Here is a 19,020-nt window from a genome sequence, read left to right as displayed (position 1 = left end):
GTCGAAAGGGGGAGGGGGCAGGATGGAGGGAGATGGAACAGGATTCAGGGGTGGGGCAGATGGGGAGTAAATGGGGAACGGATGTGCTGTGTGACTGTGAATTCCGCCCAGCTGTTCGTACCACGTTTTACCGTTAACTTTCCCACAGTGGGGCAGCAACAACTCGATTCCTAATCGGTGCCCAGCCTCAGCCCTTGGGGTTGTTCGCTGTCCCGGAGATATCGCACATGGTGGATCCGGGATGTGAGCAACGTGTCCGCGGGGGAGGATGCCAGCGAGCAGCTGTGACTTACTTGTAGGTGAGCCCATCAGAGGAGGCGAACAGTATCTGCGCGGTGAGACCGTCCTCGGGCACATAGCCGGTGCCGCCGCTGATGAGGTAATCGGCCATGCTGCAGAGACAGAGACAGACAGAGGGGAAGAGGCCGTAAGAAAGAGGGAGACAGAGAGTGAGTGAAACCCGCGGGCCCACACGGGGCGGGGCCTGCCTACTGGCTCGGGCACGCGCGGGCTCGCAACCCCGGCCCGAGGGCGCGCGCACGGAGACCTCCTGCTCGCGTGGCTGAGGCCCACAGTGCGCACGCGCGGGATAACGATGTTGGCCGTGTTTCCAGTTGGGTGTTATCTGTTTTTCGGAGAGCCCGTAAAATCCTTTCGAAGTCGAGCTAATCCTTTTGCAGCGTGCTTAACTAACTCCGTTTTACTGGCGTTTGTGAGGAATTTCAGATAATTTTTTGCGTTCACGGAAGGGGAAGGCGGGCAATTTGGCCCATCGTGTCTACGCCGTCTCTATCACCTCGTGCTCAGACCAACACAGTGTGGAGCTGGAGGACCATGGCAGGCCAGGCAGCATCAGAGGAGCAGGAACGTTCACGTTTCAGATCGGGACCCTTCTTCAGAAAAAAAAAATGCTAATCCTTTTCTGCCTGTCCCTGCACATAATTTTCATCCAATGCCCTCTTGAAGTTCTCAAATGAACTGCTTTCATCACATTTACAGGCAGTGCACTTCATAACCTAATTACGAGCTGTGTGAAAAAGTATTTTTTTTCCCACATCATTCTTGCTACATTTGCACATCACCTTAAATCTATGACCTCCCATTCTTGTTTCTTCTACGAGCAGAGATAGCTTCCCTATTTACTCTGTCCAGCCCACTCATGATGTCAAAAGCCTCAATCGCATCTCCTGTCAGCCTGCTCATGAGACAGAAAAGTCCCAACCTCTTTGATATTGTAGCTGAAGCTTTTTATACCAGGAACCATTCCAGTAAATTGCTTTAGCATATCAAAGTATTTGCATTTTCCCTATAATGTTGAGGAACCAACTGGACACAGTGCTCCAGTTGAGGTCTAACACGTACGTTGTACAAGTTCAATAACACTTTCCTACTGTAATATTCTATCCCCCTATTAATAAAGTTGAGAATGCTGTATGCTTTATTTACCCATTCTCTACCTATACTGCTACCTTCAGTTGATCTGTGCACATACACACTCAGGCCCTTCTGCTCCTGTACCCCTTTAAGGATTGTATTCCCTATTTTACATCCTCTTTCGGTGTTTTTCTGACCAAAATGCACCACTTCACGCTTCTCTGCATTGAACCTCATCCTTCACCTGTCTGCCCACTCCATCAACTTGTCAATGACCTTTTGGAATTCCACACTGTTTTTCTCACAATTTACAATTCTCCCAAATTTAATGGCATCTGCAAACTTGGAAATTGTCCCCTGTGCACCGAGATCCAGATTATAAATATATATCAGGAAAAGCAAAGGTCCCAATATCAAACCATGGAGAATTCCACTGTAAACCTGCTACCAGTCTGAAAATTATTCTTCATGGACCATTATTGAAATATTGGACTGGACAAAAATGAACACATCCTTTCTTTAAATAATGCCAAGGCTTTTTTATATTCATCTCAGAGGGCAAATAGAACCTCATTGCACTATACATCCAGCAATGCAGCACTCCCTTGATAATGTCAGCCTAGATCACAATGTATAATAGCCAAAATGGGATTTAAACCCACAATTTTACAAGTATCTGAGTCATGATTGCAACCTTCTGTACCACAGAAAATACCAAGTAGAAGTGCTTTGTTTTCACAGTCTTTTCTCAAATCCTTGACCCAGAAGATCAGTTGCGTCCAGCGCTGGAATATCTTCACAAAAGGAATTTTTTGCAGAGCTATGGGAAAAGTGAAGGGGAGCCTTCAAAGGATCACAGTCAAAGTAGGTTTGAGAGCTTTGATTCTATAATGTCACTTTTGTTTCTAAGTGGTCTTAGCCAGATTTAGCCACAATATTCTGACCAGAGCTTGCTGCAATGATACATAAACAAAATACCTAACGTTGAAAATCTGAAGTTAAAAAAATGGAAGCATTGGAAAATTTCCAGCAGATTTGGAAACATCTGTGGACAGAGAAACAGAGTTATCTCAACTCAATATTTCATTGAAACTGGAAAACGTTAGGTCAGAGGTTTTAAAAATGTATAGAGACAGACAAATGATAGAATCAGAGCAGTTCTGTCATAGGGTGGAGGATGAGAGATCAAAAGACAATAAGGATGATGGTGTAAGTCAAAAGGGACGATAATGGAACAAATAAAGAAGACAAGGATGTGTCTGGAAGAGATGCAACTGGAAAAGCAGAATCATTAAGTTGGAGGATTGTTCAAATGTTTGAAGAGGCTGGGTTATTAAGTACAGTCAAGGTCGAGATAGACAGGTAATTAATCAGTAAGAGAATCAAGGTTTATGGGGATAAAACAGGAGAATGGAGTTGAGGATGATCAGATCAGCCATCATCTCATTGAATGGCAGAACAGACTCAATGGGCCAAATGGTCTCTTTCTGCTCCTATGTTTTGTAGTCTAAGTGCCATCCAAAAATTTTTTAAAAAGCCAGAGGAGAAATTATGATGGGAAACTGTTGAATTTAACTTTGAATCTAGAGATTGTAAAGTGCCTGCTGGAAAGATTATGTTCTATTCCTCACATTTATGTTGAACTTCATAGATCATAGAATCCCTATAGTGCGGAAACAGGCCATTTGGCCCAACAAGTCCACACTGACCCTCCAAGCATCCCACCCAGACCAATTCCCCTGTAACCCACCTAATCTACACATCCCTGAACACTATGGGCAATTTAGCATGACCAATCTACCGAGCCTGCACATCTTTGGACTGTGGGAGGAAACCCATGCAGACACGGGGAGAATGCGCAAACTCCTCACAATCGCCCGAGGGTGGAATCAAACTCAGGTTCCTGGTGCCGTGAGGCAGCATTGCTAACCACTGAGCCACTGTGCTGCCAAACTTAATCAAAAAGGTATTGGAGGTAAAGAAAAAGAGCTCAGAGAGGGACTAAAGTCGAGATTTAAAAAGACATGCTTGAGAGTTGCCCGTGAAAAGTAAATGGAGCTAACCCCAATGTAGGAGAGACTGCTTTGGGAGGAGCAAAGGTTCCTACAGTGTTACTCTGCTTTCCACAGATTCTGCCAGACCTGTTTGAAACACTAATTCTGAATAATGTGGATAATTACAACACCTTACAAGCTATTTGGCCTGACCAGATCTTGCTGCTTGTCTGTGCAGCATGTGTATTGTAGTTGGTTTCTTCGAAGCACGAGGCGGCGCCGATACAGTCATCAATGTAATGGAGGAAGAGGTGGGGTTTAGGGCCAGGGTAGGTACGGAAGAGGGATTGTACCATGTAACCTACAAAGAGGCAGGCATAGCTTGGGCCCATGCGGGTACCCATGGCCACCCCCTTTCACAGTAGGAAGTGGGAGGAATTGAAAGAGAAGTTGTTGAGGGTGAGGATGAGTTTGGCTAAGCAGATGAGGGTGTCAGTGGAGGGGGACTGGTCGGGCCTGCGGGACAGGAAGAAGCAGAGGGCCTTTAGGCCATCTGTATGGGGAATGCAGGTGTATAGGGACTGGACGTCCATGGTAAAGATGAGGTGTTGGGGATCGGGGAATTGGAAGTTCTGGAGGAGGTGGAGGGCATGGGTGGTGTCACGGACGTAGGTGGGGAGTTCCTGGACCAAGGGGGAGAAAATGGAATCCAGATAGGTGGAGATAAGTTCGGTGGGCAAGAGCAGGCGGAGACAATGAGTCGACCAGGGCCGTCAGGTTTGTGGATTCTGGGAAGGAGATAGAAGCGGGTAGTGCAGGGTTGGGGAATGATGAGATTGGAGGCTGTGGGTGGGAGGTCACCTGAAGTGATGAGTTTGCGGATGGTTTGGGAGAGGATGGTTTGGTGGTCGGGGATCCCTCTTCCGTACCTACACTGGCCTTAACCCCACCTCTTCCTCCGTTACATTGATGACTGTATCGGCGCTGCCTCGTGCTCCCACGAGGAGCTCAAACAGTTCATCCACTTCACCAACACCTTCCACCTCAACCTTAAGTTTACCTGGACCATCTCTAATACCTCTCTCTCCTTCCTGGACCTCTGTCTCCATCTCCGGCAACCACCTAGAAACCAATATCCATTTCAAGCCCACTGACTCCCACAGCTACCTAGAATACAACTCCTCCCACCCACCTTCCTGCAAAAATGCCATCCCCTATTCCCAATTCCTTCACCTCCGCCGCATCTGCTCCCAGGATGAGGCATTCCACTCCCGTACATCTCAGATGTCCTCATTTTTCAAGGCCCGCAACCCCCCCCCCCCCCCCACCTCAGTGATCGAGAACGCCCTCGACCGTGTCTCCTGCATTTCCCGCAACTCATCCCTCACACCTCCTACCCGCAATAACAACCAAAACAGAATCCCCCTCGTCCTCACGTATCACCTGCACATCTGCTAATGTGGTATACTGCATCCGCTGTTCCCGTTGTGGCCTCCTCTACATCGGGGAAACCAAGCGGAGGCTTGGAGACCGCTTTGCAGAACACCTACGCTCGGTTCGCAATAAACAACTGCACCTCCCAGTCGCGAACCATTTCAACTCCCCCTCCCATTCCGCAGATGACATGTCCATCCTGGGCCTCCTGCAGTGCCACAACGATGCTACCCGAAGGTTGCAGGAACAGCAACTCATATTCCGCTTGGGAACCCTGCAGCCCAATGGTATCAATGTGGACTTCACAAGCTTCAAAATCTCCCCTCCCCCTACCGCATCCCAAAACCAGCCCAGCTCGTCCCCGCCTCCCTAACCTGTCCTTCCTCCCACCTATCCCCTCCTCCCACCTCAAGCCCCACCCCCATTTCCTACCTACTAACCTCATCCCGCCCCCTTGACCTGTCCGTCCTCCCTGGACTGACCTATCTCCTCCCTACCTCCCCACCTACACTCACCTTTACTGACTCCATCCCTGCCTCTTTGACCTGTCTGTCTCCTGTCCACCTATCTTCTCCTCTATCCATCTTCTGTCTGCCTCCTCCTTTCTCCCTATTTATTTCAGAACCCCCTTCCCCTCCCCCATTTCTGAAGAAGGGTCTAGGCCCGAAACGTCAGCCTTCCTGCTCCTCTGATGCTGCTTGGCCTGCTGTGTTCATCCAGCTCTTGTTATCTCAGATTCTCCAGCATCTGCAGTTCCTACTATCTCTGAAACTATATTCTGCATTCTGTTTTATTACCCTGATGTACTTATGTATGATTTGCCTGAATATGGTAGCATCAAAACAATACTTTTCACTGTATCTCAGTATATGTGACAATAATAAATCAAATCAAATTCCACGCAAGGATTTATTAGTATGCATACTGCAAATTTTGGTTTTAACTAATGGAGCAGATATCATCTGATGCCAAGTTGCACTGACTGAGAAAGGGGCTGTTACTGTTGCTTCCAGTCCAAAGAACCAAACCCCAATAAATGGGAGAGAAAGAGAAGCACAAGCAGAGTCACTTCAAGAAAGAGTAAAAGAGAGCCAGGTTGATTGTAAAGAGAGACAAAGGTCATAGAAGCACATAGAAACAAAGTAAGACAGATAAACAGGAAAAACAGACAGACAGTTAAAGGCTGAAAAAAGTCAAACAAAAAAATAGATTAGTGTAGGAAGAAACAGTCAGAGACACGGAGAGAGATGGAAATGTGGCAAAAAGTGAATGCCAAGAGGTAGCTGGAAGCTAATAGATAGGGCAATAAATAGAAGAGCAGATAAAAAGTATCTAAAGGCAGATGGACAGACAGGTTGTTGGAAAGGAACTCAAGAAGACAGCTGCTGTCCTGTTAGTGCTAATGCAAGGTCCAATATGTTGCCATCCTTCTAACGTTCTATCATGTACACAAACTAAGGAGCTGTAAGTAACTCCATAGAAACTAAAATAAAATAATGGAAGCTCAAAGGACTGGTGGCCAGGCTATCAGTAAAACTACTGATAATCAGCATTAGGCAAGAACCAGAACAATTATAAATCTGGTTTCAAAGTGGCAAACTTCAAAAGGAATAATAGGTACACTAATCATATTATATTGCTCATTAACTCTGCTGAGATGAAGTAGAACATTTAAAGTAATGATGCTGAGTTTGCAGAAACAATGTGAAAAATATAGTCACTAAAATCAAGGAACCGAACAAATAAAATAATAATACACATGATTTATTAGAAGGATCCCAAAGCATTTTAAGGTACAATGTATTGCATTTATATAATCACAAGTTCATTACAGATGGGGAAAGTCATCTGGCTCATCTTATCAGCAGGATCTTGTGATCCTTCCCAGCAATGCAGCATCCAATTTTGACTTGAATAATTCCGGGAATTATGCCTCTAATACTGTATTCCTCAGCTTTGGTTGAGGTCTGGGACTGCAACATTGGCAAATAAATGAGCCATTTCATCATTCCTGTGCCAAAGAAAATAAGTAAACTAAAGACAAAAGGGTAGAAAGAGAGGAAGTCAAGAGGAGAAGTGAAAGAAATAATTACTTACATTTACAAAATGACTTTTACGACCTTGAGACATCACAAAACACTTTAAAGTGAATTAAGTACTGTTTAAAAGCATAGTCATTGTTGTAATGTAGGAAACATGGTAGTCAATTTGCTCAGCTAAGGTCATAGCAATGTGATAATCCCCCGAATATCTGTTTCAGTGATGGTGATTGAAAGAAAAAATAAATTAAGTATATTTCAAGTGCACTGTTTTGTTGAAAGGTATATCTTGATAACAATTTGGTTAAGACTTGGGGAAAAGAAAGTAATAACGATAGGTGTAATGTCCTGCTTGGTACCAGTTGGCATTACTCTAGAGAGGTCAGCATTTAGGCCCTTAATTTCCTAATCTACAAATATGACCTGGATACTGGAATTAACCATACGGTCATCACGTTAACTGATAATAAAAACAAAAAGCAGATGAGTCAGGCATGCATTAAAGGATTTGCAAAGTGATTTAGGTATGGAGAGCAAATAAGTCAAATTAAATTCAAATTAAATTATTTGACAAAAATATTGCACGCAGGCATTGATGATTCATCAAGCCTGCCTCATACTTTGTAATTTCCTGTAGAAGAACTATGTGGTGTTCAAAATATTCAAGGTAAAAATATACAATAGATAGGTTTGAATTAGTGTAAGGTGACACAGAGTGAACCATGGCTATGACAGGCAACACAACACTTTCAATGATCAGATAATGCAGTGAATATTGTGGGGTTCTTGTGGTGTAGTGGTAGTGTCCCTCCACCTGGGTTCACATCACACCTGCCCTGGAGGTTTGTCAAATACGTTCAAACGGGTTAGTTTTAAAAAAGAACTTAAATATTTTCATAATCCAAAGTAAAAGAACAGCAGAGCAGCGCACTGTGGTCTTCATTATGATCAGAACATGAATGTTAAAAAGTCTACAATTACAAACTAAAAGACAAAATAAAATGAAGTGAAAGAGCTACATTGATCAGAAGTCATCTCAGTCCTTTATTAAAAATGCATTTGGCTGATTTGTATTTCACAGAGCTAACAAATATGTCTATGCTGACAGGTGCCCACAGTGAGCTACTACAGGGATGGGCCACACCTGAGAGAGTAAACAATTTCTTTGGAGAATTCTGAGTCAATAAAAATACAATGTGAAAAATACAATTAAAACAGATGATGTTCATTTCCTATTGATAACATTCAGTTTTGCAACTTACATTCTTGCATTCTAATTATTCCAATCTTTGCAATTGCAAGAGGAGGAATATTGAGCAGTAATCATTATACCATTGCACCAACCTGCATTAAGTGCTGAAACAGTTTTCCAATCTTATCCCCTCTTCCAAAACTAAAGCTATAATCAACCATGAGAGTCCCCACTCTAAACATGACCTACTGCCTTCAGTCATATTTCAAGTTGGTATAATTTGCATTTTGGTTTGGAGAGTTACATAAGATATTACATAATGAATTCAACTACAGCCAGAGAGATACACTAAAAACGTTGTTTTCCCAGCACTCAGCTGGGAGAGCCAAACCAGAATGATAATCTCTGTTGGAGTTAGTCAACAGAACCACACTAAACCCAGAGTTTGTCCAGGACATAACTCGGAAGAACAGAATTTAGAGCAGAATTCTTCAAGTGTGTTTCTGGAACTGCATAAAAGAATCAACAATTGCTACTGATCAGGCTTAGCACTTGAACACAAGCTTTTCATGAGACCACGGTTTTCATTGCAATTGCAACTCTACATCTGCTTTTTCTTTTTGCTTACTTGACATTGATGTCATTGCTACAGTGAGAATTCCATAGCAACAGACCTTCTATAGCAATACACATTAGCAACAGGAACAGTAACTATTTAATCATGAAGGTGCAAGGAGAGTCACATTTTTGTTTGTGACATGAATCACTGATATTTACCATCACTTGATGACCGTCAATCATGCCTTTCGTGTAGAGTAACTGATTAATCCTCATGGAAGAACCAATAGTGATGCTTAAATTCAGGAAGAAATGATTAGATGACACCAAACTGTGGTACATTGATGAAAAAGGCAAGACTGAGAAAGGGGAAGAGTTTCACAGTTCTAGGGCCCTTAGAATGAACAAGTTAGAAATAGGAGAAGACTTCATTGCAATGCATTGGGAATGGAGGTAACCACAAAGGATATTGAACTTGGGAGCAGCAAGAGATGAAATTGTAGGACTACAGTGATCAATAATAATGATGAAACATGAGCCTCTAATAAGAATTGCCTGAAGTGAACAATAGCAATCTCTTGAATGTTACAATGGAACAATTTATCCCATTTACAATTAAATGTCAACTAAGCATACATGGGATAAATTTCAGCCTCCAAAATTCAGTAGCAGTTACACATCTCTCCAAATCGCAGCTCCAAAATCTGCCTATGACCTCCCTGCGTAGTGATGTGATCTTGTGATTCTCTCAGACAGTGGCAGGGCATGCTATTAGGAAGGGAGTTACAGGATTTTGATCCAAGGATAATTACATAATTCCATGTCGGTGGTTGCAGCTTGGAGGAAACTTGCAGTTTGTGGAGTTTTCATGCATTTGCTAGCCTTGTCCTTCTCGATGTTAGAGGTTGCAGTTTGGAACATACTGTCAAAGGAGCATTGATCAGTTGCTACAGTGTATCTTGTAGATGGTATACACTGTTATACGTGCATTTAGCTCAAGTTCACATGCTGTCATCATTCTCTTTAAATGTAGGAGTCTACAGGGCCTCCTTCCTCTAGCATGGTAGAGGTAAACTACTACTTTGTCTAACTGAAAGAGGCACTTGTACTGAACAAATAGTTTCTTACAAGTTAATAACTAGTTACAGGTTATATTGTTATGATACACATTGTTACCGAGATGATGAGGAGGACCAGTATATAGGTCTTAACTCTTCAATATCATAAATTATTCTACCTACAAATCCATCTGACAACATCATAGTGAATGATGCTTAAGGCACTCCTCAGTATTCAGACTTTCAGACACTGAAGCCCTTATACGACACACACTGCTACCCCTGTGCAAAAGGGAGTGAATGTTGAAGGTGGTGGGCAGACTGCCAATCAAGAGGGCTGTTTTGCCTTGTACATGTGATTCTGCCACAGTGAGCCTGTGTCTGTGTCATAGCCAGCACAGTGATTCAGTGGTTAGCACTGTTGCCTCAAAGTGCCAGGGACCTGGGTTTAATTCCACCATCCGGCGACTGTCTATGTGGAGTTTGCATATTCTTCCTGGGTCTGTATGGGTTTCCTCCCACAGTCCAAAGATGGCCAATCCACCTAACCTTGACATGCTAAATTGCCCCTAGTGTCCAGGGATGTATAGGCTAGGTGGAATGGCCATGGGAAATGCAGGATTATAAGGATAGGATGGGGGGGGGGTGGGTTTGGGTCTGGGTGGGATGCTGTTAGGAGGGTCAGTTTGTCTCAATGGGCTGAATGGTCTGTTTCCATATGGTTGGGATTCAGTGATTCTGTGATTTCCTCTAGACAGAAATGGTCAATAGGTTTGCTCCTCACTCAATAATACTACTGTGATATTGTGTGGAGATCAAGCACATGAGACATAGAAGACAGGACGGAAGTGAAGAGAGATTTCTCTAACTGGAAGTGCGTGAAAACTGATGTTCGCAATGAATCTCAATGATGGCCTCAATATATCAGATATCATAAATGTCAGTGGCTTGGAGAAAATAAAATGTTCTATAATCCCAGTTTTACACGTGACACTAAGTTATGGGGTAAATCATGGTTGATCGATATCTCAACTCCTTTTACCCACCTTAGCTCTATGCCCCACAAAAAACAATTGATATTAATTTTGAAAGCTTCATTGAATCTAGTCATGTCCATTTGATATGAGTTCACTCACTGTTGTTTGGGAGGGAATTCCAGGATTTGACCCTCAAATGATTAGGTTTTAAGCCTTCCAGGGGATTATTGAGCAGGAACTTACAAAGAAATACAGACAAACTATATGAGTGGATAAAACTATAGTGGATCAACTTGTTTTTAGGGAAATGTGATGTCATCCACTTTGGTTCTGAGAAAGAAGAAAAATGAGAATATTTTTATAATGGTGAAAGGCTAAAAACTGTCTAGGAACTTAGGGACTTGTGTGTCAATATCTGGGTAAAAGAAATAAGTCATAAAAAGCCAATGGAATGTCAGCCCTTAACTCAAGAAAGCCAGTAGTTAAAAGTGAGGATACTGATCAGATCTCATTTGGAGTACTGCCATCAATTTAAAGCACAAAGGATATATTCACACAATCTTAAATATCAACCATGTAAGAGTGGAATCAGGAAGCACATTTTTCTCAGAAAAGATAGTGGAAGTTTGAAACTGTGTCCGTCACCCCCAAAAGGCTGTGGATGCCAAATCATAGAATGGTTACAACATAGAAGGAGACCACTCAGTCCACCATGTCCATGGCAGCACTCTGCAAGGTCAACTCGTCTAATCTTATTCACATGCTTTAACCCCAAGGTCCAGCAAATGTATTTTCTGCAGAAGGCTGAGAAGCAAACCATCATTGTTTCCTGACTGTCTAACAGTCAATATCCTGGAATTCTCCCCCAAACAACACTGTGGGTGTACCTATATCATATGGACACGCTGAGATTCAATGAGGCATTCAAAATTAGGATCAGTTGATTTTTCAGGGGACATGCTCAGCACATGTGGTGGGCCAAAGGACCTGGTGCTGTTCTGTCTTCTACAGAGCTAAGGTGGGTAGATGGAGTTGACATATAGATCAACCATGAATTAATTCAATGGTGAAGCAGAGTTTATGCTCAATGGTCTCTTCCTTTTCTAATATCTGTGTGTAAGAAAGGTTGTGAGATCTGTATTCTTTTAAATAATTCCACTTGAGTGTTGTTTTTCCCTAACTGGTTGGAAGCTGGGATTACCCTACTACCCACTGAATTCCTTTGGAGTTGTTATCTTAGAGGAGAGCGTCCAAGCAAAGGAATTACCTAACCTTACTTTGATTAATATCCAACCTACAGACAGCCCAGGAAAAGAGGTCAAACATGCATCAAGCAGCAGGAATACTGAAAACTGTGTACAAATGGGTATTGGTTGCAAATTGCCCCAAGCAATGAGCAGTTCTACTTTAATCAAAAGTGATAATGGAATATTTCAGGCCATCACTGCCCCTCCAGGAAATGAGACACCAATTGCAGTGCAGTTCCCAAGCCAACTCCCGCACATGGCTCATGCTTGGCTGGGCAGCTTCATGCCATTACTGTGTTTGTATCATATCCTGAGATGATCCAAAGATTGCAGGACTAAGTTTGAAACTGCTTCAGATTTTTAATTCCACTGACTTCTGTGTAAGTAAAAGTCAGGAGAGACATAAAACAGACAGTAATTAAACCAAGCAAAATTTGTTTTTTTTCAAGGCAATTGTATTCAATCTCAGCCAGGTCCTACATGACTTTGCAGAGGGAAAACATCATATTTGTTATCTTGTCAAATCAGCTTTAAATCACTGATATGATAAAACTTTCAGGAAATATTTCCTGCAACATTCATTATAGTCACACTATAATTTGACATCCAATTTTCACACTAGTCCCACCCATTTTTGAAAAATTTTAGCAGAGATTCTTGGCATGCGACTCTTGTCTCCCATCTTATGTCCGAAGGACAACTAAAGAGTATTTATCAGGCTGGAGTCCTCATTGACCAGCTCTTCCCAGAGAGATTCAGATCACAAATGGACCGCTTAGTGTAGTACTGAGCACAGAAGCCTCAAGTTCAATTTTCATTCTGGCCTGCAATTACCAATGTCAGACAGTTGAGGTGTTGATAACGATCTTTGCGTTTCTGTGTTAAGAAGCAGGACATTAGGCCCAGCAAATGAACATCCAATGACTGACTCAAATAAATGGGGAGGTGATGGCCTATTGGTATTATTGCTGGACCGTTAATCCAGAGACCCAGGTCATGTTCTGGGACTGGGGTTCAAATCCTGCCATGGTAGAATTTGAAATCTATATAAAAATCTGGAAATAAGAATCTAATGATGACCATGAATCTGTTGCTAATTGTTGAAAAACCCATTTGGTTCACTGATGTCTTTTAGGGAAGGAAACTGCCATCCTTACATCCTACATGTAACTACATCCAGACCATGGCAATGTGGTTGACTCTTAATTTCCCTTTGAGCAATTAGGGATGGGTCATAAATGCTGGTCTGGCCAGCGATGCCCTCAGCCTGTGAATGAATGAATAACAAAAAAACTCAACTTGTATTAGTTAAATACTAAATAAAAACCGAAAGAACTGCGGATGCTGTAAATCAGGAACAAAAACAGAAGTTGCTGGGAAAGCTTAGCAGGCCTGGCAGCATCTGTGAAGAAAAAAATCAGAGTTAACGTTTCAGGTCCGGTGACCCTTCCTCGGAACTGTTCTGAGGAAGAGCCACCGGACCTGAAACGTTACCTCTGATTTTTTCTTCACAGATGCTGCCAGACCTGCTGAGCTTTTCCAGCAATTTCGGTTTTTGTTCAACTTGTATTCGGCCTGATTATTATGGTGACATCTTTTTTTCTTCTTGGGAATGAGGATAACTTTCTCCCACACCGGTGTTATGGATCCTAAGTGACTAAGCAATCCAGTGCTGGATTGGCACACTCACTGCAGACAGGGCAGGTGTTGTTTGAGGAGGTGGAGTGGTGGGATACTCCTTCTGCTGTTTAGTCTTGGCCTCCACCTGGGCCTGTCACAGATGCTTGAGATGGCTAGCGCCTTTGTGCATGTTTCTACTCTGATTTGAGCAATATTGGGCAGGAGTTTCATATATGTCTAGGGGTTAGATACCTTATTTTGGATGTTTTATGTTAGGGATGTAGACAATGTGGCACTCGCAATGCAACATGCCTCAGTGCTTGGGATGTTGTCCTCAGAGAGGACAGTGATATTGTCTCATCTTTCCCGCCACCGGATTTGCAAGATTTTGCAGAGGTACTACTGGTGATATTTCTGCAGGGATTTGAGGTATCTGCTATATGTTGTCCATGTCTCCAACACATACAGAAGGACAGGCAACCACTGTGAGCCTGCAAATCACAATTTTGGTGTCTGGTTTAGGGCCATTGTCATCAAACACGCAGTTCCTCAGATGGTCAAATGCTGCACTGCACACTGGACAATGTTAAATTTTCAATGTTGATACTTGCCCTCACCCAGAAGAGGCTGCCAAGATATGGAAATTAATCCACATTGTTCAGTGGCTTGCCGTGGATCTTGATAGTCAATGGACAATGTTGTGTGGCAGGATAGGGTTGGTGGAGGATCTTTGTCTTCCAGCTGTTTGCCTAAGGCCCATTCTCCTCTGAATACAGTGATGATAGGTTGGAATTTGGCATCTGAGTGTGCACACAGAAGCATCATCTGTACACTGCAGTTTGACAGCAGAGGTTGGAATGACCTTGTTTCTAAATTGGAGACAACAATTTGAGCAGTTTCCTAATTCCATTGGGAGGTTTCATGGACACAGGGTGCAGTGTTGTGGCAAAGAAGATGGAGAGAAGGATCGGTGTGATAACTCATGATCACAGTTATCTTGTTGCACAATACCAGGTCTAATATAGAATACTCTCTGGCTCTAGAAAACGCTGTTCTAAGAAACTGTCCTGAAAATATTCAATGAACTGCTCATCTGGGCATCTTGAAAATGAATGTATCTGTCATTCTGGAACCCCATTTAGAAGTTTAAAGACAAGTTGGACTGACATGTATCATTCGCATGTTTTACTTGGAAGTTATTTTTTCCTGGAAAGCTACCATTATTTTGTCTTTGACAGTTTAAAGACCTCATAGTGCTAACACAGGGATTGCCCTACCACTTTCTGATGTAGGGTCCCTTGATCAAAGTCAATTAGCACATGATTGAGAACTGAACATAGGAAAGAGCAAGCCAGCTCACTAAGAGCCATTTCTGCCCTTGCTACCAATACCCTCCCACAACTCCCACCATGCAAAACCTAACTCCTCTGCCATTACTTGCCTGTGACCTGGTCTGGTCTCAGAATGGCGTCCTTTGGGCAGCAACAATGACCTCTATAGCAGTGTTGTTGAGTGTAAGTGCTATATTCCCTCTAATTGACCAGCACCTCTTGCTAAGCAGGACCATTTCCCCTGGGACCTGATTCCAGTGAAAGGCCTCCTGATTGCATCATCACTGCTGAATTGGCTTGAGGTTCATTGGGCCTTGCCAAGAAGAAGCAGTATGGTTCTCTTGCCAGCACTCTGACCACCACAAGACCACAACAAAACTCTGCCCATTGTCACTGTTACTAAGACTAGCTTTCAATTCCAAGACTTTTTAAAAAATTAATTGAATTTACATTCAACCAGCTGTCACGGTGAGATTCGAAACCACAGTAGGATTAATCTGGATTATTAGTAAAGCAATATTACGGGGTAGCTGGTCTGCAGCCTGCTACTTGTCCCCAATCCCTTGCTCAACTGTCTCAACATTCTCATTCTCTCGTACACATTTTCCCATTCTCTCATGTTCTTGTTCTCGCAGTCTCACATACTTTCTCCACTTTCACACATACCTATCTCCGCACACTCTCACACCTGTTCCCACTCTGCTCCACATGTATTTCATCTCTCCACACTCTTTCATTTCTGTCAGTCCATTTCACTTTTTCACTCAAATCCTTCATAGCTTCCTTTTAATCAATGGCAGTAATTGGTACCTGAATCTCAGGATCATACAGATTACTTCACAATCATGTGTTACTGAAGCAGTAAATATGAAGGACAGGAAAATGCCTCTTGACAATGCTGTGACTTCAAATAGCAAGACAGGCATTTAAGCAGCTACTGACATACGTGAGGCAGCAATAATGTATTTACAACCCTGCTGAACAAAAGCTCAACAGCAGCCCTCTTAATTAATAAATACTAGATGCAGTCATTACTGTACAATGAGAAGTACTACTTTTGGGAAACTTAGTTATTAATTTAGTGTGTACTGCCTGCGCAGTACCGATGTCAGATTCTCACAATACAGGAAATCTAATTTTACAATAGCAATTACTTTTGTTTTCAAATGTACACTGGGAACTTAACATTGCTGTACTAGATATTCACAGCCTCACAAAATGTACACCACTGACTAATTATTAAGAAATGGGTAATATTTATTGCAACAATGTTTAATTGTAATGAGATAAAGTAATCTTAAAACAGAATAAATAATAGCAGATTAGTAGATTTGAACTGATATTTACAATTACTGTACTTCATGTCTTAGTAATTTGTCAATAATTTTCCTTTCTCTTTGACAGTGACAGCTATATTCTGAGAGGTGAAGGGAGATTCTCCCCAGATCAGAGGACTTTGCTGTACTGATGGCACCAGCAGTAAAGCTGCAAGCACCTCAGGGATACAGGCTGGGAGGCTCACAGGTTCAAGTCCAGATTTGTGTTAAATTATCTGATATCGGTTAGGTCATGTGTGCAATCTTATTGCCATTAGTGGCCATGGAGTTGAGGAGTGCTGACTCTTGCATCCCCATTCACCAACCACTACCCCCCAAACAGTACTTAAAAGTAGTTTTATTTTTGACAGTACCTCAAGTTCTTAAAACTCTTATTCAGATTCTACTGATATTGTCAATTGTTTTTTGAGCAATATTTAGACCCTCCACTTACCCCCCACCTTACCTTTCAGGTGCATAGCCAGCTTGAATTCTGGTGGCAGTATATCGCTGTGCTGCTGTCTCATGACCATGCCCGTGGTGGGACCCACTCGGATGTCCCACCCCGGGGGTGAACCGATCACCTCGGGGCTGAGTTGGGTCCATCTCTCCCACAATTGTCCGATAATCGATCCGGTAAAAGTCGTGCTCTGAGTCACTAAATCCACCATAACACTGCCTGTCCATTTCCCTTCTTTCGGAAAAGTGACTTCCAGAATCTTCAAAGCGTTCAAGTGGACGGTTCACGGGGGAAGGCAGATGGTGTTCAGGGAATCAAACTGGATATTGCCTTGACATCCTACTACTGTGAACTCACCACTCGGGATCAACAAACACCAAGAAATACTCTTGAAACAGTTCAGGGAATGTAAGTTTTCTTCACACTGCTGTAGGGTCAATATAAAACTGCAACAACTTATAAATTGGTACAATTTTTAAAAAATTCTCTTATAAAATAAATGCTTTCTAAATGCACTGTAGTAAGATATTTCAATATACATTATGTTTGATTGTAAATTTATGACAATGGATGGTTTCTTTCTCTCTCTTTCCCTCTCTTTCCTTTCCCTTTCTCTCGTCTCTTCTGAGCTGGTGTACATTAGAGAGTATTTTTGTTCTGTAGCCCAGCCCTACAGCTCTAGATTAGCCTTATTCTGACAGTGCCAGACGTCACATTGTTAAAGAGGATTGGACACTCAAGCGAAACAATGTTGTTCCTGAAAGTCCTGCCCCTTTGACAAACACACAAACACAAACTCATGTCAACTATTCCCTTTAGCGCTTCTACTAATATCCTTGGGAGCAATATAGCTAAACGTGAGCATGCAATGAAAAGCATAATAGCTCAACAGGACAAACTCAGGGAATTCATACAGACTGGGACAACATAATACTTCTCCCCTTTTCTCACCTTGCTATTTATGACCCATGCTAATATCTTGTGTTTCAAACATTCAGTTACACACGGTCTTTATGAAAGTCTGCACATTACAGGTAGGTGTGAGAGTGAAAGTATCACCCTATATCAACTAATTCCATTTCAGAACAGGCGCACATGTCTTCCTCTCTATTGTATGTACTTCGCACATTTATAGTATGGCACATTATGGCTGGAATTATCAGTGTTTGCTTTGATCCGCCCTGTCGATTACATGGAGCATAGCTAAACTCGCTTATCTAAACAAACTCTCTTCTTTATCTAGGGAAAGAAAGCTACTGGCATTGGAGGCATTCCAAAGGAGGTTCGCAAGCTTGATCTCAAGTATGGAGGGACTGTTTTATGAGGACAAGCTGAGTAGGTTGGGCCTGTACTCATTGGAGTTTAGAAAAATGAGAGGCAACTTTATTGAAATATACAAGATTCTTAGGGAACTTAACAGGGTAGATGTGGAAAGGTTGTTTTCCCTTGTGAGAGAGTCTAGGACATAAGGAGAGGGTGGAAAAGCTTGGGTTGTTTTCTCTGAAACAGTGGAGGCTGAGGGGAGACTTGATAGAAGTCTATAAAATTATGAGATGGATAGAAACGGTTGACAGTCAGAATCTTTTTCCCAGGGTTAAAATGTGAGTGGTAGGAATCTGGAACATGCTGCCAGGGGTGATGGTGGAGGCAGATATGACTGGCCATTTAAAGGACTTTTAGATAAGCACATGAATATGCAAGGAATGGAGGGATATGGACCAAGGGCAGACAGACAGGATTAGTTTAATTTCATATCATGTTCAGCACAACATAGTGGGCCAAAGGGCCCGTTCCTGTGCTGTACAGTTGTATGTTCTGTAAGAGCACAGAATAAAGTATTGCCCATTTAAGACAGAAATGAGGAGGAATTTCTTCTCTCAGAGGGAAGTGAATCTGTGGAATTCTTTACCTATAGAAGCTGTGTTGTCAAATATATTCGAGACTGAGATAGATTTGTAATCAATAGTGGAATCAAAGGTAATGGGGAAAAGGCAGGAAAGTGGAGTTGAGGATGATCAAATCAGGCATGTTGTCATTGAATGGTGGAACAGTGTAGATGGATTGAATGGCCTCCTTCTGTTCATTTGTCTGTCTTATAGTCTGTCTGATGGATTCCTTAAGTATACTTACTCAGGGTTTTCTTCCAGTACGCTATGTTAGTGCTACTCCACACATGCACTGACTCATTGTTACTCTTCCAGTACATTGACCAGTGTTAATCATGAGTTAACTGTCTCAGTGTTACTCCTCCAGTACACAGAATCAGTGTTACCTCCCCAGTATTATTGGCTTAGTGTTGCTCTTCCAGTACACTCATTCAGTGCTCCAGTGCACTGATTCAGTGTTATCCCTCAAGTACATTGACTCAGTGAGTGGGATCTTCTAGGTCTACCCCAGAGTTTTTAGAAGGGCGGGCAAGG

General features: G+C 42.6%; 1 protein-coding gene and 1 long non-coding RNA gene across 8 annotated transcripts in view; one reads left to right on the top strand and one right to left on the bottom strand.

Annotated features, from left to right (window-relative positions):
- Positions 1 to 540, bottom strand: part of LOC109921137 (inosine-5'-monophosphate dehydrogenase 1) — a 40,755-nt gene extending 40,215 nt beyond the window's left edge. For 2 of the 7 annotated variants that reach the window (XM_048610158.1, XM_048610157.1), the window contains exon 1: positions 294 to 540. In XM_048610158.1, the coding sequence (XP_048466115.1) occupies positions 294 to 357 (64 nt within the window). In that variant the 5' untranslated portion in view covers positions 358 to 540. Of the gene's footprint in view, positions 1 to 131; positions 214 to 293 lie in introns of those variants that run through there. The other 5 variants (XM_048610161.1, XM_048610160.1, XM_048610159.1 and 2 more) reach the window with 5 other exon arrangements.
- LOC125485757 lies at positions 102 to 17,937 on the top strand. Its single transcript, XR_007264451.1, has 5 exons — positions 102 to 299; positions 2,116 to 2,238; positions 16,229 to 16,348; positions 16,847 to 17,008; positions 17,844 to 17,937. It is a non-coding gene; the product is annotated as an uncharacterized LOC125485757 (long non-coding RNA).
- Positions 17,938 to 19,020: the final 1,083 nt, after the last annotated feature.

This window comes from Rhincodon typus, chromosome 22, assembly GCF_021869965.1.
Source record: "Rhincodon typus isolate 14 chromosome 22, sRhiTyp1.1, whole genome shotgun sequence".
NCBI lineage: Eukaryota > Metazoa > Chordata > Chondrichthyes > Orectolobiformes > Rhincodontidae > Rhincodon > Rhincodon typus.
This window is presented reverse-complemented; position numbering and strand designations above follow the sequence as displayed.